Source organism: Pezoporus flaviventris, unplaced genomic scaffold (assembly GCF_033815535.1).
Source record: "Pezoporus flaviventris isolate CSIRO_AGI_PZ_B2104156 unplaced genomic scaffold, CSIRO_AGI_Pfla_v1 ptg000013l, whole genome shotgun sequence".
NCBI lineage: Eukaryota > Metazoa > Chordata > Aves > Psittaciformes > Psittacidae > Pezoporus > Pezoporus flaviventris.
The window spans coordinates 2,972,714-2,999,606 of record NW_026892561.1 but is presented as its reverse complement, the minus strand read 5'-3'; the positions used below and the strand labels follow the sequence as shown (position 1 = coordinate 2,999,606).

Genomic DNA, 26,893 nt, shown 5'->3' with positions numbered 1-26,893 from the left:
CGCGTTTAAGGAGGAGGGGCGGTGGCTTCACGCCTCTCGGGCGCTCACCCCGCCCCTTCGCGCTGGGCTGTCGGCGGTGGCGCGGCCGGAGGGGAGCGGGTGCAGGGGCACGGCCGCCATCATGGTGCCTCGCCGGGTGTTCGTGGTGGGCGTTGGCATGACCAAGGTACGGGGCTGCCTGCGCCGTGCCCGGTGAGGCGGTGCGGGAGGGCACGGCGGGGCCTGGTGCCTGTGCCGGGGCCGGGGGGCGGGGGGGTGTCGGGGGTGTCGGCCCGAGCAGGTCTGGTCCCCTTCGGGCGTCCCCGCTTCGCGCGTCCCCTGTGGTGCACGGCGCCGGCCGGGGCCTGCGGATCGGGCCTGGGCCGCAGCGGCTCCGTGCAGAGTTCACCTTCGGTTGGTGAGAGCTGACCCAGCGGCCAAGTTAAACATTAAGGAGCTCCGCTGGGATAGTCAGTGTAACAGATGTACAGCGGGCAGGGGGGTGCCGTGTCACTGCAGCCTCCGCTTGGCCCGGTGTTTTGAAGGGCCCGAAGCTGAAGGGCTCCGGGGGCACTGGCAGCAGCAGAGCAGGTGCACTGCAGATGCTGTGGTGGGGACTGACACCAGCTCCGGTCGTTTGGTGGCCGACAGAGTTCACGCAGCGCGGCTCCTCTACAGCTACCTGAAAGGAGGCTGTCGTGAGGTAGATGTCGGTCTCTTCTCCCAGGTACCCAGTGACAGGATAAGAAGTGGCCCCAGGTTGCACCAGGGGAGGTTTAGATTGGATATTAAGAGAAATTCCTTCCCCAAAGGGTGCTCAGGCATTGGAACAGGCTGCCCAGGGCAGTGCTGGAGTCACCGTCCCTGGAGCTATTGGAAAGACGTGTAGCTGTGGCACTTAAAGACATGGTTTAATGGTGATAAACTCATATATTGCTTAAACTCACTTGTGATATGCTCAAGGAGGTAACAGTAGTGTGGAAGAGACAACTAAAAGTTGTCAGACACCAAACTGCATCTTAACTGCTCTATCATGAAGTCCTTTAGAATAGTTAGGGTTGGAAAGGACCTTAAGATCATTCAGTTCCAACCCCTGCCATGGGCAGGGACACCTCACACTAAACCATGTCACCCAAGGCTCTGTGCAACCTGGCCTTGAACACCGCCAGGGATGGAGCATTCACAACTTCCCTGGGTAACCCATTTCAGCGCCTCACCACCCTCACAGTAAAGAGCTCCTTCCTTATATCCAATCTGTATCCTTTCTCTTTTTTAATCTTAATGATGTAATGTCTTCCAAAGATGAGTATACCTTCTCAAAACAAGAGCCTGTGCTTCCTGCGTGTGTAATTGCCAGTCCTACAGACCGTGCCTTGCATTTTTATGAGTGGATCATCATCTCAGTTACCAGCTTAGTGAGAAATTGTCACTACGCTTTTCCCCTCTTCATTAGCCTAGATAGCATCAATTGCTCTTACAGACTTTTACAGTCATCAATTCACTGACTGATTTTCCTTCTGACCATCAGTACGAAGTTTCTCTGTCTAAATTAAGGAAATGAGGCTCTACAGAAAGTGCAGCTAAGTGTTGTGAACCACTGGAGCTGGTGAGCAGTTAGAGTATTTTTATATACTAACAGTGAAGGTCGAATAATGTGTAGAACTACAAGTTGTTAGTATGAGGTGGGGTATTTTAGCAGCGACACCTTTTGTGAATGATGTAAAAATGCACAATGTATGTTTCTTGGTGGTTTCTAAGGAGTCATACTACAAAGAAAATAGAAATACCACCTCTCTGGTGAGAGGTAAGGTGTGGTAGGACTTGTAGCAAAGGGGAATAAGGCTCAGAAAAGGGAGGCTTTATACAGAATTAAGTTCCATACAAAACCCAATCATTTTCTTGTTACAAAGAGGAGGATAACAAAATAAAGTGGAAGGGAAATACTTACCAAAGCCTTAGGGAAGATTATGTCTTGTGTTACAATGAATCAGTGAGGATGACAGTTATTCTCTGTCCCACCCAAAGGCTTTGGACAGGGTTACTGTATATCTGCATTTAAATCATGGGTCTTCTTTAACACTGAGATAAGGCGGTCCTGAGTACTATTTTCTGTTGTTAGCCATCACAGGCTAACAGGGCCTGTCAGTAGCACTTGGGAATTGTGCAGGTTTTGTGCGTGTGCTTTTGGGTCAATTAAATGAAATTGTTTGGTTATTTAAAGCTGATTGTTCACAAACCTGTTTCTAAGTTAAATATAAAGGGTTAAATGCACCAGTTGGAGCAAAAGAGCTATGAAATCTCACTGTAATTTGTTCTTGTGTGGTTTCTTGTTTGTTTTCCTTGTTTTTTCTCATCAGTTTGCAAAGCCTAGTGAGCGCATGGATTATCCTGACATGGCTAAGGAGGCAGGTAATTTAATAATGAAGCATTTAGTTTGATTGCTGACACTTAGTTTAAGTCTGACAGTTAATATTTTTCTTTTACATATGAAGGAATACTGCTGTTCAGTAAATAGATATGTATTAAAAGCAAATCTAAAACTGTTAAAAACCTCACAAAATCCATAACTGACCTGTTCAATTCACTGCCTTCCCGTGCTGGTTAGAAGGACAGCTTAAAATTGACTGGGACATTTATTTTAAGTGTCCTATATTATTACCTATATTCTACCTATATTCTTCAAGTGTACTTTCATTGGGACAGACAATGTGCATGAACACAGATGCATGAAACTTTCTGATAGGGAGCTTGTTCAGAGCTCAAAACACTGCAAAATTGTCTTTATGAGAATTAAGATGCAAGATTATATTAACCATCTGCATCATATAATAAGTAATTTTTACAGCTATCTCTTTTTCTTGTTTGTGAATGCATGAATAATACATAGTACTCTAGGTCTGCTTGTTCTGGTTGTGAGAGATGGGTTTGGTGGGGTTTTTTTCTTCAATTTTGAACTTCTTTTCAACTCTTTAACTTCTTCTAGGCCAAAAAGCTTTAGCTGATGCTGGGATTCATTACTCAGAAGTGGAGCAAGCATGTGTGGGTTATGTTTACGGTAAGCAATGTCATTTGGTTGAGATGTGACATGTGCAGACATCTGTGTAGATAAAGCTTGTCCACATCTGTGTGGATAAAGTGTGGGGGATCCCATCCATTTCAGGTTATATTTAATTTTGTAGAACTGTCTCAGTTTTAAAAAATCTGTTATTTTTAGTGGTCACAGATCTATGTCTGTGTATGTATGGAGTTTACAGCTGTAGTCATGGGTATGGAAAGACTTACATAAAGTTGTGTCTTGCAGTGTTTTATGCAAGTAACTCTTTCAGCAAGACCAGGTTGTGTATTTATTCAGGTGGTGCAAACCTTACGTATGACAATGTTTATGGCAGTGCACTTGAAAAGTCATTTATTCTCTGTGTGATGCTGTGTGCACACTGGAGTGGATATGCTTGTTTGTTCACCACCCTGGACTTGCTAGGGGGTATTCTGGGGATCAAAACTGTAATGTGTCCTTGCACTTTCAGCCCAAGAACATGACAGAGGTATGTGCTTGGACTCGACTCCTAAGTGATAGATGAGATGTACTCTGAAAGAGGTTCATAGCTTTTTCAATTGTATGGATGTATATAGAAAGATAACCATGATTTAATGTGCTGTATAAGACTATTGAAACACATGCATAAGCGTGGCTCCAGAATAATGCTTTGCAGCTGAAGCAGCCAAAACCAACACAACCCTCCAGTTTTCTAGTAGACACTCTTAGCAGAAGCTTTTAACTTGCAGTTACTGCTTAATGTAGTGAAAGGAGACGGTGTTAAGTGACTGGTTTGAACCTTTTCTTGCCACTGCAGTACATAGATGCCTGGTATGTTTCTCAAAGCAGTCAGGTTTCTATTAGAGGAAATTTGTTTCCATTCCAGACAGAGTTTTCTGTTTACTTTCTTCCTGTTTCTCTCTTAATGACTGTATTAGGACATTAGTAGGGTCAGTCAGCTGGGATACTTCTAGCAGCTTCCAAGCCACACCTGTAAGATGTTTCTGTCCTGTCCAGTTATCTTCCATTTATTTACAGCCTGTTATCACAGAAGCAGGAGTAATATATGTTTGTAAAATATGATGATTTTCATCTTGTTTCCAAGGTTCTTGTACAATGGATACTTGGGAGATACTCAAGATGACAGTTCAGAAGTTCACGTTTAGTGTTGAAGTACTAGCATTGCACACACATGGTTGGATTTTGTTTTGCTAGTCAAGTTTGAGTATGTACCTTATTTTAATGTTGTGTCCATGCATAAAGGTGATTCGACCTGTGGACAACGGGCAATCTATCATGGTTTGGGTTTGACTGGCATTCCTATCATTAATGTTAACAACAACTGTGCTACTGGATCAACTGCTTTGTTCATGGCCAGACAATTAGTAGAAGGAGGTGAGTTGTTTTGTTCTGGGGCTGGGTAATACATATTCTCTATTTCTATAAATATAACTTGAATGAAGAATGGAACTAGTGAATGTGTGAGTACTCCGAATTGTAAGTGTACTATCCTCATAGGCAAAATGGTGTTTTCTGCCTCACTCAGCTGAAAAGGTTGATCACTTATATGTATGCAAATATGAGACCAAGCACTTAAAAGAGCAGGGCACTAGAACATCATGTGTGCACTTAAGAGACTGTGTCAGTGATGCAGTAAGATGGTGTGTATGGATAGAAATGTTCTTTCCTGTGTCAGAAGCTGCATGAACCTAGTAAGTAGGAAGCCAGGTAAGTTTTTCCTGGAAGAATTGTCTGGAGTAGTGCAGAAGCAGTTGCATTATAGACACTAGACTCTGCAGGATGAAAAGGAGAAAAGAATCTGTTAAAAAGCTTGGCTTTTTATCTTCTTTTTTTTAACTTGAAAACACCAGTATTTGACCAATGCATTTTTTGGAAGGGAGGGGAGGAGATCAATGCCTTGTGACAGACCATGCTTTGAACTGACAGATGAGTCTTTCCTTCTGTTTCTGCAGTTCCTTTGTGGACTTTGATACTTTCTTGCACTTAAGTGCTGATGTTTCTGGAATCAAAACTATAGTAACATTCTGTATGATTCTTGTGTATTTGTAGCAGAGATGTAAGTGCTTGGTCATCTATGATAATTGCTGTCAAACAGGTCGAAAGTAAACCCAACCCCTGTAGTGATCTTTCATTCTTCAGTATCAATATGTTTGTATCAGTACAATTCCCACCCCTATTTGTCTCTCCTTCAAAAATGAAGAAAGGAGGAAGAACAGCTGGTAGGTTTTTATGTATATCTCTTGTTATTGAATAATTGCTAGTACATAATGTCATTTATCATTACATTGTGTTTTACATAGTCACAATTTTTATCTTAAGGTTTGGCAGACTGTGTTCTGGCCCTTGGCTTTGAGAGGATGGCAAAAGGATCCCTTGCCTCAGGTGTAAGTGTCTGAAACACTTTCATTACATTCATAGATTCAATACACCTCCTCATTCTCTGAGGCATATGCTAATAAAAACCAGTTGCTTTAAGATGCTGCTGTAGATGATTACAAAGTAAGCCATTGTTTTGATCCACAGAAACTTTTAATGAGTTTTATGATTCTGATTGCAGCTGTGATACACACATTTTGTGGAATGTTCTAGAATGATTTTTTTTCTGGTATGTCATGCTTTTAGTATTTTGTCAATATGTTAAAGGCAGGGTAAACAGGGAATAATGAAAACACAGGGTAGAATACTGAACCACTGAGCAATTGAAGTGTCTTTAACAAAGTGACACAGCAAATCAAAGAAAGAATCTGGGTCTTCTGGCTTTTTGCTTCATGCTTACTCAGTTGAGCACTTTCCCAAAAACTGATGGCTTTTGTAAACCTTTCTTACCCGTCTCTTCTTGTGTGGGTTATTTGTATTCTGCCTTATTGCAAGCAATATTAGAGCCTATATGCCTGGCAAGCAATATTAGAGCCCATTTAACTACACAAATGCCAAATTGGATTATATATGCAGAGGTTTGGGTGAGAAATGTTAAATTTAACAACTGATTTGGAAGAAGAGTTATTTTTAACATGCTTTATGATGCTTCATCTAAGCTTCGTTAAAAACACTAATACAGTGTTGATTTTATAACTTGGAACTACAGTAACTGTAGGATTTTAAGCCGAGGCGAGAAGTCATATAGGAATAGTCCTTGCCATGAATCAGTGCAGTGATTGTACAGTTATGGATTTTCTGCTTATTTACTCTTTCTTATTGTTGGGAAGTTATGAATGCTTCAACGCATGCCACTAAAGTGCGGCATGTCCAGTGGACTTGTGAAAATATCAAACCCGTCTGTTTTGCTTGAAATACATAGCAGTTTTGTGATGATCTTGTAAAGAAAAGGAAGTTATGACTTGCTTTATGACTCTTCCTCTTCTTTTTTAGTTTTCAGACAGAACTAATCCAATTGACAAACACTTGGAAGTTATGATAAATAAATATGGGTTAGCAAGTGCTCCTGTAGCACCTCAGATGTTTGCAAATGCTGGCAAAGAACATATGGAGAAATATGGTATGTTAAAAGACATCTTTTTTTTTTCATTGTCCTCTTCTAATGAAGTGAATTAAAACTTATTAGGATTTTGTTTTTTTTAAACTGATGGTGTTCAGTGTCCTTTCTTTTACCCAAGTACTACAACTGCAGCTAACACATACAGGAATACATTTGGATAAAGAGTTACCTACAGAAAAGTTGGTGATGTGTAGCCAAGCAAAACCATCAGGAGGCAAAATAAGGCTGTGATACAGAGTGTCTGGTAATCATGCTAATGAAATGGTTTGTGGTTTTGTAAGATCTGGGCAATAAGATTGTGTAACTTCCTGCATTTTTTTCATTTGTCTTAGGATGGGTAGAGAGGCTTAAGACTGAATTGCCTCACAAAAGCTTTTGGGTGTTTGATTCAATCTATAGCACTAGGCTGCTGCCACTGCCATTTCTTACCCCCTCAGCAGACAAGGGAATTGGCTTCCAGATAACAGGCTGGTGGGTTGAGCATCTTCTGTTTGCTCTTAGTTTTAGACGAGTATGTGGGAAAATTTTAGACAGACTCCAGTATTTCACCACAGCTGTTCTGCACCAATAGGAAAATGGGTATTCAAGTTTCAGTAATAGAATCATAGAATAGTTTGGGTTGGAAAGGACCTTAAGATCGTCTAGTTCCAACCCCCGTGCCATGGGCAGGGACACCTCACACTAATCCATGTCACCCAAGGCTCTGTCCAGCCTGGCCTTGAACACTGCCAGGGATGGAGCATTCATAACCTCCCTGAGCAACCCATTCCAGTGCCTCACCACCCTCACAGTAAAGAACTTCTTCCTTATATCCAATCTAAACTTCCCCTATTTAAGTTTTAACCTGTTACCCCTTGTCCTATCACTACAGTCCCTAATGAAGAGTCCCTCCCCAGCATCCCTATAGGCCCCCTTCAGATACTGGAAGTCTTCTATGAGGTCTCCATGCAGCCTTCTCCAGGCTGAACAGCCCCAACTTTCTCAGGCTGTCTCCATAGGGGAAACATACCTCAAATAAAATGCACTTATTTTCTGTATTTTTATGTCAGTAAGTGTTAAATATCCAAATAGGATGTCTGCTAGCTAAAACTCAGTTCTTTTTAGTAGCCTTTATCTAATTTTTAGACCTGAGATGAGTTCTAAGGAAAGCCTTGATATGACAATGAGTCTCTTGTAAAGATGCTTGTGAAGGTCAAACCAATATTTAAAATGCTATGTTAGCACTGCTGGGGTAAACAAACACTTCAGCACAGCTTTCCTTCGCCTTCCAGGGACAAATCCGGAATACTTTGCAAAAATTGCATGGAAGAATCATAGCCATTCAACCAACAACCCGTGAGTTACGTACTCTACCTCTACCCTGAACATGTGTTGCTGTTAAAAAAATCATTCAAAACCGAGCATTATTTTTAGAGTGTATTATTTCTTAGGGTGTGAAAATGACCCTCAGCATAAACTCTATATCCAGTGCCTTACATTTTGTAAAATCAGCTCTGTATCTGCCTAATAGTGTGATATTAGTGTGTCTACTGCTAAGGGCTGTACTAAAAGATGGTGTCTATGTGTTCTTGCCAGGTATTCCCAGTTCCAACAGGAGTACACATTAGATGAAGTTCTGCATTCTCGCAAGATTTTTGATTTCTTGACTGTCTTACAGTGTTGGTAAGGAGAGGACTTAGCATTGTGGTATAAAACTTGATGTTAAGCCAAATACGGTAGGATATCTAGTTAAATAAAAGTTTCTTTGCATGTGAATTAAAATGGACGGATTATTTGAAGAAAACTTCTTATAAATAAAACAGATGTGGAATCTCTGTGCTGACCAAACACTATCTAGGTACTTGTTCACAGTATAATGCAATAAGCTGAAATATATTTAGTACTTTGGGGCTCTCTTGTCATTCATAGAACCATAGAATGGTTTGGGTTGGAAAGGATCTTAAAATCATCAAGTTCCAACCCCCCTGCCATGAACAGGGATGCTTCACACTAGAACATGTCACCCAAGGCTCTGTCCAACCTGGCCTTGAACGCTTGATTCTGTATCTTTTATCAATGAGCATCCACTGCTGTTAAGTGTTGATTCTTCTCTTCAGCCTTTCCTATACCCTCCTGAAAGGCTTATTACTAATAATGTCTGTAGCCAGGTAGAAGCTTTGATATTCTTTCTAAATTGAAAAAAAACCAAACATAATGATTTGTGTGCATTTTGATGTCATGCTTTTCAAATGTCTGTTAAGACTATTGCTTAAAGTGCCCAGCAAACACTGATGGAATTTATCGTTTCTGTGGCATCAGCCAAAGTATCTTTCTGTTTGTCCTTTTTGGGTTGTTTTGGTTTGCATTAAAAGATAATTCAATGGAAGATTGACATTACTAATACAGAATGCTGACATCATTATTTTTCTTCCAATCAGTCCAACATCAAATGGTGCTGCAGCTGCAGTTTTGGCTAGTGAGGAGTTTGTGAAAGGGCACAAGTTGCAGCCACAGTCTGTGGAAATTCTAGCCCAGGTGATGGCTACTGATTATCCAAGCACGTTTGAAGAAAACAGTTGTATGAAGATGGTAGGTTTACAGTTCTGTATTCCCTGGTACTCCTCAGTGTTGGGTTTTTTAATACCTGCAAGTCTTAATGATACTATAGACATTTCCGTGTCAGTTAGCAAATTATACTCTGTGGCAAATATAAAAGTAATTTCATTTGGGCAGGTGGAAGAAGCAATGAGTATGGTTGTGGAATAATAGTCAGAACTTTATAAACAGGCTATCAACCCCCTCATTTTCAACCAGTTATTTAAAGGCTGCTCTTAATTGAAAAGCAAGAAGGTTTCTTTATTTAAAACAATCTTACTTATGTCTGTGTAATGCTGAGCCTGAAATAACCTGTTGGGTATAGTCACTACTTGGTTAAGTAGAATGAAGGGAAAGACATGAACTGTGAAATCTGGATCCCACTGCAAACTGGTAAAAATAATTGGATGTAAGTCAACCATTAGAATACCCAATAGTTTCTGCTTCAGTCATGTCCTGTTTGGGTTTCAAATACAGTTCTAGTTAGGTGGCTGATTGAAAAAGGCAGCAAGACAGTTTGAGGCTTTGTTTCAAGGCTGTTTGCCTGAGTCATGCAAAGGAGCAATTTAGCTTGTGAGCAAGGTTGAGAAAACAGAGGATATTTGCCAGAAAAGCTTCCACATGCCAACATCAAGACTTAGAATACTATCTCTTTTTATGCAATTCATACTGTATGAATATTAAACTGTGATGTAAGATGCATAAAAAAATAGAATGCCACCTCCTACCTCAATTTCAGGGTAGATAGAAACACATTTAAAATTAAGTGTAGAAATGAAATTGCTTGTAATTTTAATGTGTCTTTAATGATATTTTAAGGTATAATTTCTTCTCGCTGCAGGTTGGCTATGATATGACTAAAAAAGCTGCTGAAAAGTGTTTTGAAAAAGCAGGCCTAAAACCTGCAGATGTTGATGTGATCGAACTTCATGACTGTTTCTCAGTTAATGAGTTCATCACCTACGAAGCGCTGGGACTCTGTCCAGAAGGTAATAGCATCAATGGAGAGCTTTGTTTTAGTAAAATGGAAAGCATTAAAAATGCCTTTGTATCTGTTCATACAATCAAAACTTTGAACTATCTATTGGCCAGTCTGTATTTGAAAGTCTTACTGGCTGACTTCATAAGAGGGAAAAGGAAGTTAGACCGTCGTGAGACTGGTTAGTTTTACCCTACTCAGTACGAGAGGAACCGCAGGTTCAGACCCCTGGTGTGTGCTCTTGGCTGAGGAGCGAGGCTACCATCTGCGGGCTTATGACTGAACACCTCTAAGAACCTACCTAGATGCTTGTTGTGCTGTTGAGTCATCGGTTGCTTGTGATTGACCCAGGAGATGACAGTCTTGTTCAGAATGCATGGGTAAAGGTCTTTCCGAATCTTCCTTAGCGAAGACAGGCATTCCTCATAGGAGAAAGAAAACTCCTATCTTCAAACCCGGGCTGATGGAGCTCGCCTAGCCTTGTATGGTCTTCCATCAAAGAGGACACTCTTACAGAACCTAAGACCTGTGGACTTTGTTGTCACCGTCCTAGCTAACTAGGCCGTGCCAGTTAAACCTCAGGTTTAAAGGGTGGGGCCAGTTCTGCACAGGCTGGAAGGGCTCACTCTCACCCATCTGTATGGATGGGCGAGGGTCCAATGGTAGGTGACAAGGTGCATGGGAAGCTGCAGATCCAACGTTGCACGTGGGCAGACCAGTGCATGGGTAGCTCGAGTTAGCTCAGGAGTTGACAGCTGTGGTCAGACACTTCCTGATTGCCTAAGCAGCCTTTTTCTCCAACCAGATTTGGATATCCCACATGCCCTTGGTCATCATGCTTGTAGTAAGCATGGTTAAAGCCCTTCCCAAATCTTTGCTCACAAAGCCAAGCTATCAATCAATATAAAGAAGACCTGCGAACTCTAGAATCACTTTACTGTGATTTCTGAAGAAATCTACAAAGCTAATTAAAGTGTTGGGCAACTGTGTGAAATTCTGTGGCTAGCATGTGCAAGGATGGCTCTTTTAAGGAAGCAGAACAAGGAAACTGAGGACTCTTGTGATCTTTATTGGTGTTATGCCCCCTTTTCAGGGCCTTATAGCTACCTACCCCAAGATTTCCCTCCATCTTTGTATTTCCTTTTAAGAAGATAAAAATGAGACAAGAACTGCCTGTAGAGGGCATTTTACTCATCTTCAGTGAGACTTTCCTCAAAATCTTGAAACATATTTGCTGTTGAAAAGAGTTGTTGGCAAGTTGCGAACATGCCTCTGAAGTCAACAGGGTAACAATGCACAATCTGTCCAGATTAGTTTAATTCAGTGAAGTGAGTGGATTTACAACACGTTAAATGACAGTGGAGTTTAGTTCTTTTATGGAAGTCCAACCATTACAGTTTTCTACTGAAGAGGTTTTTAGATTTCAAATAAATAATGCATTGAATTGCTACTTTAGCATTTGATGTATTTAAATGTATTCTTGCTTTGTGTAAATAACCATCTGATGTAGTCTTTCTCTAATTTGTTTTTAATTGGGGAAAATATCATACTCTGTCACTAGATGGTGTATTGCGTTATGTCTAAACTTCTCACTGAAACAAGTTTGTGGAACTTTAGGAAGACTTCATGTGTTTGTAGGGCTTCCAGTATTTGCCATTGTTTGCTTTCTACTGTCATCCTTCTCATGGTTTTTATGGTATCTACAGTAAAACCAGTAAATGTTTGATGCTATTTAAATCAGAACATTAAGCTTTTTAGATTAATTTTTTTAATTGAAGATAAAGAACAATTCTGGTGGTACTTGACTGTCCAGTAAGTCTGGTGTGTAGTAATTTAACAGTGCAATTCTCACCACCTTTCAGTCAGTCTGACCTTAATAGTATGTGAAACTTACCTTGAAATGGTAGGCTCATTAGACATTAGTCTAATTAGAGATTAGTGAAATGGCATAAACCACATTGTGGATTTAGATGTGCAAAACTGACCTGGTACTTGCAACTTGGTGACAACAGAATTGAAAAGTCACTTAAAAGCGATTACTTTTGTAATTACTGTTTTATAGGAAAAGCATGTGACCTGATTGACAGAGGAGATAACACTTATGGAGGAAAATGGGTTATTAATCCTAGCGGTGGCTTGATTTCCAAGGGACATCCACTTGGTGCTACAGGTATGCAGAACCATGTCATTTAGTCACACCAGTTAGATACAAGATACAGCTCTTGGGCCAGCAGATGCTTCCCACTTGCATTTGTCTGTATGAAACATGAGGGTTTCATGAGACTAGAAGGAAGCTCCGGAGTTGATTCTCATTTCCAACTAAGGCAGGTTGACCGTGTAGGATTGCTCAAACCAGAAGACTTGGAGTGTGTTTTTGATCATGAGCACTTAATTTTATGGTGCTTTTCCCCCCCTCGGTTATTAAAGCAACCTGCAAAACAGCTTAACTTTTTGCTAAATACTTGCTCAATTGTACAACTCGTGCTGAATGTAGTTTGAATTTTGCTGTTTTCATCCTTTAAAATTCAGATTTGGGAGATTTTTACTGCAGCTGAATAGCCTGTACCCTTGTTAGCTGCAATAAAAGCTATTTCTGTAACACTTGGATGGCAAAATATTTACTTGATGTTTACTGAGGAAGCTCAGGCATCATTTCCCAGCAACACAGGCTTTCCTTTTTCCTTTTGTTTTTTTGTTTTCTTCCAACTGCTGTGCTTGCTTCCAAATGAGCAAGCATATATAATGGATATATAAGTATATATAATGAATATATAAGCATATATAATGGATATGCAATCATATATAATGGATATAATGTATTTGGATTTGTGAGGATAATTCACCTTCCTTGTTTGGAAATGAGAAGCTGTTAGAAAACTGGAGGAGACCTTGTAAAAGAACAGATCTTAATCTTAGCAGCTGGATAGCCTGCAGTTGATGGGTGGAGAGAGTATTAGGCAGCTTTGGAAGGAGAACATACTGCGTAAATGAGACTGGGGGTATCTGTAACAGGATGGGAACATTACGTTGCTAGGTTTCTGTTCAGTCTTTGTCAGTTACTCAGTGACACATGTAGAGACAGTTACTGGTGTGGAAAGAGTTGTTAAAGAGCAGAAAATGACCATGTCTACAGGCTGTCAGCTTAATTTCACTCTAAAACAGTCTGGAGGCCAGCTGTGTGCCAATCAGAGGTCCTACAAGTCACCTTAAGTTTCCAAATCATCCCAGAGCAGGTTGTACCACGGAACACATTCTCTCCTTGAGGCTGCGAGGGTGTAAATGAAACCTGTTAATTCTCCTCTGTGCCTGGAATGACAACACTCTTACTTGCCCTGTTTGTAACGTTTCAGTTAGCGGTGTGTACAGTGCCAAGTGTAAAATACAGATGCCTACGCAGTTACCTGGGAGAAAGGAGAGGAAGGGATGGATGGAGGGAAGAAGAAACGTGTGGTGGAATGGGATCGCAGTTGCAGAAATAGTTGATAGTGAGGGGAATGCCAGCTGAAAATCGGGGGTGTAATGGAAAGGGATCCACCTTCGTTTTGGGCCTCCCAAGAAAAGCTGTTTCTGTGTACCTGGATTAACGTTCCCAAATCCTATCTTTAGTAGTCCCCGAACGCCTTTCCAAGGAGGGAGGTTTACGGCACACACCCATTGCGTGTTCCTTGTGTCGCTCTGTGCTCGATTCCTCAGGCCTGGCGCAGTGCGCCGAACTCTGCTGGCAGCTGCGCGGCCTGGCCGGGCGGCGGCAGGTCCCCGGGGCAAAGGTCGCGCTGCAGCACAACCTGGGCCTCGGCGGGGCCGCGGTGGTGACGCTGTACGGCATGGGCTTCCCGGGACACCGCAGGTGAGGCACCGGCACCGGCCCGCCCGGGGAGCAGTGCGGCTGCCCCTGCCGCGGCTGGGTCCGGAGGAGACAGCGGGACCCTGCAGGGTGCTCCTCCTTCACACGGCAGAGAGAGAGCGCTCCTGAGGGCTTCAGCACGGAGAAGAGAAGGCTCCTGAAGGGGAGGCCTTAGAGCAGCTCCCAGTGCAGAAAGGGGCCTACAGAAATCTGGAGAGGGGCTTTGGACAAGGGCCTGTAGGGACAGGACAAGGGGGAATGGCTTTAACCTGCCAGAGGGGAGACTGAGATGAGCTCTTAGGCAGAAGCTCTTCCCTGTGAGGGTGCTGAGGCGCTGGCACAGAGTGCCCAGAGAAGCTGTGGCTGCCCCATCCCTGGCAGTGTTCAAGGCCAGGTTGGACACAGGGGCTTGGAGCAAGCTGCTCTAGTGGAAGGTGTCCCTGCCTGTGGCAGAGGGGTGGAACTGGATGAGCTTTAAGGTCCCTTCCGACACAAACCAGTCTGGGATTCTATTCTAAAATTGGAAACTTCAGCAGTGGGTTCAGTGGTGGTGTCTAAGGTCACTTTGTGCTGACCGTGCTCCCATATCTTTGCATTTCAAAATGTGTTATTTTTAGTGTTATCATTTGCCTCTGTGCAAGGAAGAGATTGCACTGTAAACTGGAACTTGCTCAGCGATTGGAACTGTTTGGTACCTGCAGCACCACAGGTGTATACAAGAGATTGTAACTTACGCAGTGTCTGTTCTTGCAATGTGGGTTCTAAATTACTGCAAAGAGCAGACTGGCCCATAGGAATGGCTCACATGAGTTCCTGTAAGGAAGGGTCTAATGTTTGGAGAAAAAAAAAGCTAACAAAAAACCCATCCAAGAACAAACCAGGCCACATTAAAATGATTTAATTGAAACTAAGGACTTGCCAGAAAAGGCCAGACATCCATGGGAATAGACATACCCACTGTTTTCACTGCTACAATTGTTACTGGTTTGGTTTCATGAAGACTTGTTTTCAGCTCTGTATTGCATTGGTGTTCAAAGCACTCAGACATGCTGCTCCTTCCATCCTGGCTAAAGAATTTGCACTTGCCAAGTAGCACACTTCAGAGTGAGAGGAGAATGCTGCTATGAAGCTGTCTTGCATTCTGCTCTAGTTCTGGCCAGGAGAGACTGAGAGAAGATACTTCAGAATTGTAAATGCACCAAAATTTCAGGAGATGCTCTTTTAGTACACAGGTCCCTTTATGTTTTTACTTGGAACTTCGATTAGAAAGATTGAGCCATTCTTTGTGGGTATTATGGTTTTAGTTTTAAAGCTTGATGCCAATACTTTATATTTGCTCCAAAAATGTATCAGGTATTGGACTTCCAGATAGAAATATTCCCCTCCCAACTCAGGTTTCTAATGTCTGCTTTAGCTAGGCCTGTACCATTCATGGGAGGTGACAATGTAACCTTTGGATTAGGTAATGAGAAAACCAGTTGAACTTTGAAGGGCTGTAGCAGTGATTTTCTACAGTACAGTGTCAGTTGTAGCAATTCTATCACTTTTACGAGGGCAGACCACATGAGAAAATGTGTGATACATGATTCTCATAGGTTCCCTTCAAACATGCTTGCAAAACTTGGCAGTGGGAGTTGGTGCAGTTTCAAATGACAGAGCAAAAGATTTCTATAGGGAATATACTGCTTTCCATTGCTTTGAGCATTGTCTTACAAAATATTGTATGGAACAGGGAATCTGTTGCTCTTTGTGTACTGTTAACCTTGAGGTCCTACTAGAAGTAGTGCCTTCCTATCAGGAAAAGCTTTGCATGTATAGATAATACTTCTGAAAGAACTTAAAGTCTCGTTTACTACAGCTCACTTCACCCTCATCAGTATGGAGATATTTTAAGAGTCTTTCTTAGGCACACCTCAAATCTCAGCAATACTAGTTTGATCTTGCATTAGAGAAGCTTAAAACCTTTTAGTTCTCCCAAGGGCTTGGTGTGCAGGAGGCACCTGACACAAGGATTTGCACTAATATATATAAATCAGACTTTGGAACGAAACAGTGTGGTTGATCTCTCCTGACACTGCTTATGTAATTGAGTGATGATGTGTATTGTGTAAGTAAGGCAAAGGTGGTGGCATTTCATGAATGTTAATGAAGATGCTTCATGCCATGTTTTCTACAGCAATGCACAGTCCCATCTTAATCACTGGATTAACAGCTACCTTGTAATTAGTGACTTTAGTAATAGCTGCTAAGAATGTACATCAAGGTAAATGATAGCAGGACGATTCGGTTTTGGATTAATCTTTGAAACAGTTCTTTTTTTGACACATTACAGCTTCACATCCTGTTAGTACAGCCTTGGTTTATTAGCAAAATGATGTGCCTTCTTCAGATGAGACAGTCACTACTACTGCTACCCTTGCATACCTCTACGGAGTAGTGTTAGGACCACACAAGTTGTAGCAACATTGCTTAAGCGATTCTGTCCCTGTGACAGTATCAGACCTGACCACAGCTTTGAACTGTGCTGCCAGGAGATAGTAATATCTGTAAGCTTGTTTTTCCTGCTGCTTGAATTGCCATTTCTTTGGGCATATCTATACTTCATCTTTGGGAGCCTCTGTGGAAATGAAGAATTAGGTTTCATGCTGTTCATTCAGGCCACGTAGGGTTACTGCTCCAGAGAATCAGGAATAATGCATAGAACCGCTTGTGACAGTTGAGACCCACTTGAATTGGGAAGGAAAAGATTTGTTTTGCCAAAAAAAAAGAAGTATTTTTCTGAGATGGTGCATGTGCTGCTCTCCCCTCACACCAGCTGTGACAGTAGTGTTTGCTACTTTATCTTAAGATGGATGATCTGCTATCATAAGATTAGTGTCATGTCCATACATGCAAAGACATGTAGGTACTTCAGGTGGTTGTCATTCAGACTATCAAGCCCATCAGATAGTAAGCTTCATGTAGATGTCATATATTTGCTCTGTCCTGCTGAAGTGTTTTGGTGTGGCTGTTCTCACCGGTGTGAGAGGTCTCTCCATGATAATTTGAATATGCAGAAAATGTGATTAAAGGGATATAAAAGACTGGGCTTCTCATTGCAGCACCGGCCGTATTGAGGCTGTGCCTCTCAGCGCAGAAGTGGATGGATTTAAGTCACATTTGGTCTTCAAAGAGATTGAAAAGAAGCTCGAAGAGGTATTTGACTACTTCTTTTACCTGTTGTAATTTATGACAGGACATGTGTGAAGCCTCATGGATATATAGTATCATCAATCACTTCCTCAGTACTCCTTACTGAAACTAATGTTACAGCTGTGCCAGAAATCTTTCTATGCCGTGCCATGATTTAAAAACATCTTTTTTTCAGCCAGTTCCTACCTGCATAAGTGTATTTCAGAAAAGGCAAGTTGGGATTGTACATGAGGAGCTTGTAGCTAAATGAGGAAATCTATAAAGTTTATACTTGGTCTTTGTTGCTTGCTTTGTAAGTGTGGTTAGCGGAAGAAATCACTTTTTGTCAGGCTTGCATCAAGACAAGACTGTTAGGACACTGGTCATTCTTCTTAGTTGATAGATTTTAATATACATACCTGCATAGTCATAGTTTGTGGGGTTCTGTTTTGGTATTTTTGGGTGTCTTTATTTTTTAGTAAATTGTTTAAATGAAGCCTGATAGAGGGAAATGGGGATTTCCTTTTATTGGAAAGGTTAAAGGGTTTTAGATTCATTTCATTCAAACTATGTGAAAGTTATTTTGAAGTAAATGAATGGTTCACACATTACATGGTCATTCCAGGAAGGAGAGCAGTTTGTCAAGAAAATTGGTGGAGTCTTTGCCTTCAAAATAAAAGATGGTCCTGATGGGAAAGAAGCAACTTGGATAGTAGATGTGAAAAATGGCAAAGGCTCCGTAGCAGTTAATTCAGGTGAGTGCTATTTTAGTATGTCATTGCAGAAAACACATCAGACTAATGACAAGAATATAAATTCATACCCTGTTTAAGCTGTAGTGACCTTGAGCAAAAGTGGTATAGAGCTGCCTTGACTCTAAACTTAGCTACCTTCGCTTTAATCTTTTCTTATTACTGACATTTCTAATCCATGATGTTTGGACCAAGAACGAAACATCTTTAAATTCTGTCTATGTAACTGCATGTTTTCTTAGAAGCTCCGGACAGATCTGTCAGATGACTCTTACAGGAATAACAATTAAAAAAAACCCTAATGAAATCATTCAGATCTCAGGGCTTTTTTTGTCCTCACCTTTTAAATTTGGGCCAGAAATGTAATTTGTTGGAGACACTGGTAGAATCAGAGAATAGTTAGGGTTGGGAAGGACCTTAAGATCATCCAGTTCCAAACCCCTGCCATGGGCAGGGACACCTCACACTAAACCATCTCACCCAAGGCCTCATCCAACCTGGCCTTGAACACTGCCAGGGATGGAGCATTCACAGCTTCCCTGGGCAACCCATTCCAGTGCCTCACCACCCTTACAGTAAAGAACTTCTTCCTTATATCCAATCTAAACTTCCCCTGTTTAAGTTTTAACCCGTTACCACTTGTTCTATTGCTGCAGTCCCTAATGAAGAGTCCCTCTCCATCATCCCTATAGCTCCCCTTCAGATACTGGAAGTCTTCTATGAGGTCTCCACGCAGCCTTCTCTTCTCCAGGCTGAACAGCCCCAACTTTCTCAGCCTGTCTTCATACGGGAGGTGCTCCAGTCCCCCCATCATCCTCATCGCCCTCCTCTGGACTTGTTCCAACAGTTCCATGTCCTTTTTGTGTTGAGGACACCAGAACTGTACAGAATACTCCCAAGTGAGCAGTAGGCCATAAGCTGGTCTATCTCATCAAGTTACTTCTCTGCAGCGATAAAACTTGACTGATTTCAGTCCTGTAACAGCTGATAAAAACTTCAAGTCCCATTAGAAAAAAGAAGGCAGGCATAAATAAGACACAGACTGGTGGTGGTGGGGAACCTCATAAAATTCTTGGATTTTATATAATCCTTGGAAACAAAGGATTGTACTTCTTTTTTATTGGTTTGTCTCACTTCTGTAGTTACGCATCCTAGTGATATATAAAAAGCCAAAGACAATAGTTGTCAGAATTTCATATATCCATGGACCTGGATCTTAAAGCTTTTAATTAAAAACATGACAGAGGGTTTGATTTGGAATTCATTGATCTAAGTTACTACAAAAAGAAAAGCACCTTTTTCTGTTACATGGACATTTTACCAAAGAGTCAATTTTCATAATAAGATGAACATATGAAAATATGCATGCAGGTTTCAGCCCTTTCGTATATACATCAGCATTTCTGTTGGAGCTTATGAGGAGAAGTTTTCAGCTTATTTCTAATAAGACCCTAAAAACTTTTGTGTTAATTCAAATGAGTGCTTTTAGAATGCACATGTTGCTCCCATGGAAGGAGAGGGCAGGAAATGCCAGAAATGTCAGTGATGAGTATCTTCAGAGAGCATCACAGGGGAAAACACATCTCTTTGAGTTGAAATACTAGCAAATTTAGACAATTGCCAATGCGTGCAGTTAACATTCTGTCTGATTACAAGTAGATTATTATTTCTTTACAAGGAATACATTTACTTAGCACACTTCAGAAAGGTCTGTCTTCAGTATTGGGGTGTAGCACCTTGTCTGTGCTACAGGGTGGCACAGATGCCTCTTGGCTATCTCTTGCTGATCTTGTGAGCTCTTGCTGATACTTCTGTAATGGCTGCTATTTGTATTTACTTGTGGTACCATTTTGCTAACTTGTAGTATCAACAGATGTTTCATAGAGTTGCAGCCTCTGTTGCTGTTTTATCTCACAGTTTAAATCTTCATAGTCAACTCTGTCTTACAGATAAGAAGGCGGATTGTACAATTACAATGGCAGACACTGATCTGTTAGCCCTCATGACTGGCAAAATGAATCCTCAGACAGTAAGTATAGTGAAGATGAGAAGAGGTCTGACTTGTTTGTTTTGGCTGTGTTTTAGTTGAAATCATTTGAATAAATCCCCCCTCCAAAACTGCCATGGCAGACTTGAAGAATGATAATTCTTGACTTCCCCTGAACAATTTGGCCAAAGTAAGATTAATCAAGAAAGACAGTATCTACTCTCTTGAAGAGGTACACATTATCTCAGACATCATATAGGTAATCCAAAAGGGGATATTATTATTGCTTGGTTTGCAGAGGAGAGGGTAAAACTGCTGTTTGCAGTGTGACTTAAGAAAGGAAGAACACTGGCCCTCTGTTTGAAGGGCTTTACAGTCATAATTGGCATTAGTGTAAGGAGTTATCGGGATGCTGAAAACCAGAAATCGAGGTGAGCATCCACTGAATGTCTGTGATTATTTGGTTGGGATTTTTTGTTCATCCGTGTGTCCAAAGCAGCCATAGTGCACAAGTAAACCAGATGTTTGTGTTAATTTTAAGTTGCTGTTCTGTACTTCTAAATTTGAAGTGCTTGGGGTAACATTCTTTTAAGTTTTTGGTCTGGTAATAACAGGAACTGACTTGTGTCTAGGAGAAATTGGAAGGTAAAGCACATTACAGAGGTGTTGTAATGTACATATAGGAAACTGGGAAGCAATTGCAAATTACATCTCCAGTTTGGATATTCTAGTGTGTGCAGTTCATCTTTTTACAAAGTCTGGATGAAAAACCACACATCTTTAGTGTGTGCTTCACAGACTAGATTAGCAAAATTGAGTTAATCAGTAACAGACACAGCAATGGCTGGGGGGGGATTTGAGTAACAAATGATTTGTGGCATCTACTGTGCACTTACTGCTTTATTGCCTTCAACTGAAGTAGTGAGCTTTCATTCTATGAACTGTCATCACTGAAAAACTGGGTATTCTGCCCTGCTTTGTATACACATCCATCATTGTGATAATCCAAGACACAAGCAATGCCAAGCTCATTCTCTTTAAGTGTCACAAATATAATAAGCATACAGCTTCCTCAGTTTACTATTTTATTGTCTAATGTCAGAAGATACATTTCTTGGTGAATGCTGGTGTCTGCTGGAACTGTTGGAGTTACTGAACTCAGGCCAGGACCTGCACACACATAATAGCCTATAACTATGGAGGGTGCATTTGAGGTAATATGTAATATTGCATTTCATTTCATCGAATCTCTTTCTTTTTAGGCATTCTTTCAAGGCAAATTGAAGATCTCTGGGAACATGGGCATGGCAATGAAACTTCAGAATCTACAGCTTCAGCCAGGCAAAGCTAAACTTTGAGCTCCTTAGAGAAAACAGTTAGTACTTGATATTCTTCACAATGAAAAGTAGAATGAAACTAGGCATTATCAATAACATGGTGCAGGCTGGGTTTGATTGGACCTCTCTCATCTAAATTATGTGGTTAGAGACCTTAATTCTCTTAATATATTCCATCAGTTTCTCTATGGCAAAGAGTTTTAAGCTAAGCTTGAGGCACTAACTCTTACAAATGGTATATGGTGGGTATTTGTGACAATTCTGTTTTAATCAATATGGAAAGAGCTGAATGAGGCTGCTTTACTGTTCAGCTTAGTTGGGAAGAGAGGGAGGAAGGTGATAGTTTGACATATCAGTTAACATTAGTTGCATATTTTTGAAGCTGTAATAATGCTTTCAGACTTCCATTCTAGCAAATTTGTTGCTGCTTAAATTAACGTGGTCTTGTACAGGGGATCTGTAACAGCATTTTTTTTAGAACAGGCTTTAGGAATTTGCTATAAAATCCTTTTCTTATTACTTCTTTGGAATTAAAAAAAGAAACAAAATAGCCAGAAGTAAGGAGGAGCTAGAGTGCTGCGTTGAGATTCACGGGATTGTAGTACCTTTCACCTTGGACAAAATATCAGGTTTGCCAGGAGAGCAGAGAGGGGGTATAACCAGTGTTTTACCTGCTTCCTCCTGAGAAAATCTGGTGTTGATCATTATGAAATGTAACAGCTTTAAGTTCTGTTTTGGGAAAATGTATTCTGGTTGGAGGTTTAATAGAAAATTAAATATACTTTTACTGTTCTTCTGTGTGTCTCTTCCTCAGATTTGTAAACATGGATTTCATGTTAATGTACTGAATTGACTGTTCTACACAGGTTGTCATGAAGGGTACCTACAGTCATCTGTTTTTAACTCCTTGGACATTGCTAGTAGATAAGCTGACGTCTCGGTCCAGAATATACACCTCACATCCTCACACATGTGGGCCATGACTGAGGAGCTTGGGCATAAATTTCCTCTTCCCTGGTTTAACTAAAATCATAATAAAATGAGCTAATTCAGGTTAATCATTCTGCTTACCTAGTGTGAGTGCTTAACAGATTGCTGAGCAGTAAGAATGGGTGCACTGAATCAGGCCAAAATCAGGCTAGCCCACTGTATGTTCTGACCTTTGATACATTGGAAGGAATAATAACATGGCCCAAACATCTGTTTATCCCGAATAATTTCCTAGCTGCAGGTGGTTTAATTTTCTTTTCCAGCTCACAAATGTGCACTGTGGTAGGTCTGCATCTAAACTTCTTGGTGGATGGTCTTTCATGCATTTGTCCAGTCCCTTTTGGAATCCTCAACAGCATTTTGACCATAGGTCAGGAATTGCTGTAGTTTACCTACATGTCATGTAGAATTAAATTTACTCCTTTTCATCTTACCCATTGCAGTTTTGGTTTACACCTCCTAGTTGCCTTTTTTGTTGGTTTGTTTTTTACTGGAAGAAACATTAAACAGCTTCAAAGCACTTCTGGTGTTTATAGCCTTGCCTGATCACTTCCAGGCTTCACAGCTTGGAAGAGGACATTCTGTTTAACCGTGTCACATGGGGATGACCTTTTGGCCATCCATGTATCCTTCCTCTATGCTGCATACCAATTGTCCTGTTGAAAGGCTTTCAGGATGCAAGAGCATTTTCAGGTTTTACTTTCCTTTCCCCAGTTGCTTTTCTGACCCCTGTTAGCTTTGAGCTGATGTTTCTTTACGTTTCTTTCATACTAACTCAGTGCTTATTTTCGCACAGTGAAGCTGAAAGTTGTTCTGTGTGCATTGCTTTATTTATACTGAATTTCAACTGCCCGTTTTCCTGCCCAGGCACTCACTGTTCAGACCTGCCTGCACCTCTTGTACTCAGCCCCGGTCTTTAATATCTGGATGAATCAACTTTCATCACCCTCTTTTCCAATAGCACAGATGTGGCCTGCCTTCACTTCTTAAAATACAGTCTGATATTAACCAGGTTTCCTCTTGTGTACTTGTTTATTGACTTACCCAAAGGGTTGTAGTAGATGGGAGTCCTGTCTCTCAAATGAAAGCAGTGTTAGCTCTGTAGAGAGCTAAACCAAGGTTTGCTAATGTATCCACTGCTTTTTCCTAAAGTCTTGCCATTTGGCTTGTGGGCTAAAAGAAAGGGGAATCACAGGATTGCAGAAGTAATTACATACTGAAAGCAATTTGTTCCTCTGCACAAAGTTACAGATACACCCTTTCATTAGCAAGCTTTGTCCTCCTGAATCACTAATACTAGCAGGAGAGCTTTAGTGATGTCTGTTATGCAGCTCAGAACATGCCTTTCCCAAGGATTTTGAATACAGACACGTTTTTGTTGCTGTTTAATTAAAGAAGCAGATGAATTCTGAAGTGCAAACAGGCTGACACAGATCACAGACCATACCCACAGAAGTTTAAGTAAGATGTGCTCACCTGCAGATTGAGATCAGTTTCTAAGGGGGAGGAAAGCTCGCACAGGAATATTGAAAACCAACCAAGCAAGGGAAAAAAAACAACCCACTGCAAAAATGTCTTTGGAGTTTGCTACCAAGGGAAAGAATACCCAAGTGTGAAGCCCAGCCTTCAAAGGAATCCCTGGGTTTTCACAGGCCCAGGACTTTCAGGTTTGGGCACTTGCAGATACCATGTCATTATAACAGGAGAATCCCAGATTAAATCTAGATGTTTATTTTGCTTGTTGATCGTAGCTAGAGGAGGTACTGCAGACGTTTCACAGCCTGTTTGTATGCTTGGGAGTAAGAGAACTTGCCAGTTTTGTATTTCTCCTGCAGTGCTTAAGAAGATGGAGTAAAGGACAAAGTCTTCTATTTACCCTATGTGCCAGTCAATGTCTCAACGCATCTGTCTTGTGCTGCTTCTTCACTTTCAGCACCTTCTCTGTGTCATAACTTACTGAGTATTTTTAAAAGGTAACACTTTTTCTACTTCTCCTTCTTCCAGCAGTGAGGTGTGTGTGCAGGGGGTGTCTTTTCTAAAAACCCCAGTCCTTCAATTTACATTTGTATGTCTTAGAATCTGGTAACTGAATAAATTCCACAGTGGGCAGAAATAATTTGCCCTGCTCATCATGACGAGAAAGGGGGCAAAGCTCTGTGATACAGCGCAGATTGTGACATTAAGCTCTCTTACTTACTTTTTGCATTACTCTAATACAGGATTACCTCAGTTTGCACCATTTTAGAAGTCTCCTTATCGAAGTTTTCTTCCTCAACCCATTATGCTCTCTTGACCAAGCAGCATTAAGCACCTCTTCTCCAGCTAAAATCCTCGGTAACTTTAGATCAGCCTTTCTTACAAAGTTTATGTTACTGCAGTTCTTTTATATTAACTTGTTTCCTTGAGGGCAGAATTAAAGGCAGCCAGAGCTACCAAGAGGTGCCCAATCACTGAACATACAAGAGTTTAAATTTCTGATTTCAAAGGCTTTGCATAAAGAAAAAAAACCCTAATCCTCTAGGCAGAGGGTTCAGTGCTCTCAAACTCCAAGCTCACATGAGAGGAAACTTCAGCTTTAGACATTAAAATGCTCCGGAGGGTTGTTCTTCCCTTCATGGACTCTGGTGAATCCCCTTTGCAGCTATTGGTTTTGTTGGGGTGTTTTCATCAGCTGTGATAAATGCGTTAATCATTTGACAGGCAGAGATGATGCCAGATTGGCACCACTATCTTATCTTTACTTCCTTTTATAAAGTCTTGTTATGTTTTCAGATAGGGATTTTCATAACGAAGGAAAACATAAACCATGTTTCACTGCTGTAAGAGAAGCAACTTTGTCAGAGTTGGAGCCAGTGAGCAGAGTGGTGCCTGACTCAGCAGATCTGGCTTGCAGGAAATTGGGGGAATGCTTTGGTTTGGGAACACAGATTTTACTTTCCAACTTTTACCTGAGTTTGTGTTTCACTCCTGCTGCTTTGCCTAGTCAGGAGTAGGTACAGTGCATACATTACACTTCCACATTGAAGCAGTATGTATTTTCAGAGGTGATCACTGCTTTTCTTACAATTAATTTGAGTCTTTAGAAGAAAAGCTGAGGGTCAGGACATGGCTCCTTTCCTTACAAAAGTGGGCTGCTTCAGGAAACCTCAGTTCCTGTGTTGATCAGGATAACGAATAGGGATTTGTTACAGAATTCTGAATTTGGCATATTTGCAGGAGAGCTCTCTGTAGGTAGATGAGGGCATGTGGAGGAACTTGATAGAGGGGAGATATAGCATAAATACTGAGAAGAGATTCTTCCCTGTGAGGGTGCTGAGGCACTGGCACAGGGTGCCCAGAGAAGCTGTGGCTGCCCCATCCCTGGCAGTGTTCAAGGCCAGGTTGGACACAGGGGCTTGGATCAACCTGGTCTAGTGGAAGGAGTCCCTGCCCATGGCAGGGGGTTGGAACTGGATGAGCTTTAAGGTCCCTTCCAACCCAAACCAGTCTGGGATATCCATGGGCAGATGAGGCAGTTTAGGGGGCAGGCAGTTACTGCAGCTGTATGTTGTATGGACTGACCTTACCTGCACTAACTTCGTGGGGGTTTGTGACTGCAGGTGTTAGAGGGGGAATGGAGGATCTGGCAGGTGGCTCTGGTGGCTTTAGTTGTGTAAAGCAAGTCTTCCACGTACAAGGTGATCTGGGATCCCACTGGTAAGCAGCAGAGAGAGATCAGTTTCCTCAAGGGAGGAGATTGTGAACAGCTGAGCATGGTTTGTGGCAGCTGGGTTAAGGAGCTATTCTTCTGGGTGACAGACCCTTTTAGGATGCAGGAGAATGGGACAAAGGGACTTCACAACATCTTCCCTCTGACAATAGAAGAAATCTGCATTCATCACAAGGCTGGATTTGTCCATTTCCCATGTGTCCAATTCATCTGAGGTCAGTTTAAACTGTTACCTCCTTGGAACAGGAAATAACATTGCTTCCTGTTTTACAGAGCACTGAGCTGGATGTCAGCTCTCATTAAACAGAAAAGAGTAAGAATGCAATTAGCCTGGTGGATAAAAGGCAGGAAAAAAAAACCCTGAACTGTGAAAAATCAATACTCGAGGAAGCAAACCACATGTGGAGAACAAATGCTGGGAAAAAAACCCAACTGTTTGGAACAAACTCCTTTATTACTTAAACAAACAGCAGCATAATTGGTTGGAGTGACAGTGTGAGCTGTCTGTACCCTGTATCTGTGAGAAGAGCTCACTGCTGACTTAAAAGCAGATGGCTTTATGTGGCCCTGGGTGGGTTCTCTGGGAAATATTAGTTATATTCTCTGATTCAGGAATAGAAATAGCCTAATAACGCTGCAGCAGGCTGAAACGAACATGAGGAGTATAAAACAAGTACAAAATATGCTGTGTCTGTATCACATATTTCAGATAGATTAAAAGCAGCCATGAATTTTCATTTCTTATTTTGTAATAGTACATATCCTCTGGGAGAACAGACATCTTAAAGTTCATTTGGATCAAGACACAGATGCCAATAGGCTCATGGCCAGGGTCTGTTGTGCATTCTTGAGTTTGAAAAATACTTCCTTTCCTGCTTTGGAGACAAAAATCCCTTTTATTCTTTGTGTTTGGATTATTCATTTTCTGAAGCAAATGATGGCAAGTTACTAAAAAGAATGTTAATGGGCTTTTTTCTCTTTTCACATAAAGGCAGTGAAAGTATCACAGTATCAGCGCAT

General features: G+C 41.3%; 2 protein-coding genes across 2 annotated transcripts in view; both read left to right on the top strand.

Moving 5' to 3' along the window:
* LOC133268311 (protein zyg-11 homolog B) overlaps positions 1-26,893 on the top strand; it is a 306,890-nt gene that overhangs the window by 30,802 nt on the left and 249,195 nt on the right. The gene's annotated exons all lie outside the window — the stretch shown is intronic.
* SCP2 (sterol carrier protein 2) lies at positions 41-21,966 on the top strand. Its single transcript, XM_061451224.1, has 16 exons — positions 41-166; positions 2,337-2,388; positions 2,963-3,034; positions 4,277-4,408; positions 5,354-5,418; positions 6,404-6,530; positions 7,802-7,865; positions 8,106-8,192; positions 8,948-9,098; positions 9,946-10,093; positions 12,146-12,253; positions 13,777-13,930; positions 17,029-17,122; positions 17,724-17,853; positions 19,800-19,879; positions 21,100-21,966. Exons 1-16 carry the CDS (start codon positions 122-124, stop codon positions 21,193-21,195), a joined length of 1,605 nt encoding a protein of 534 aa, XP_061307208.1. The 5' UTR covers positions 41-121; the 3' UTR covers positions 21,196-21,966.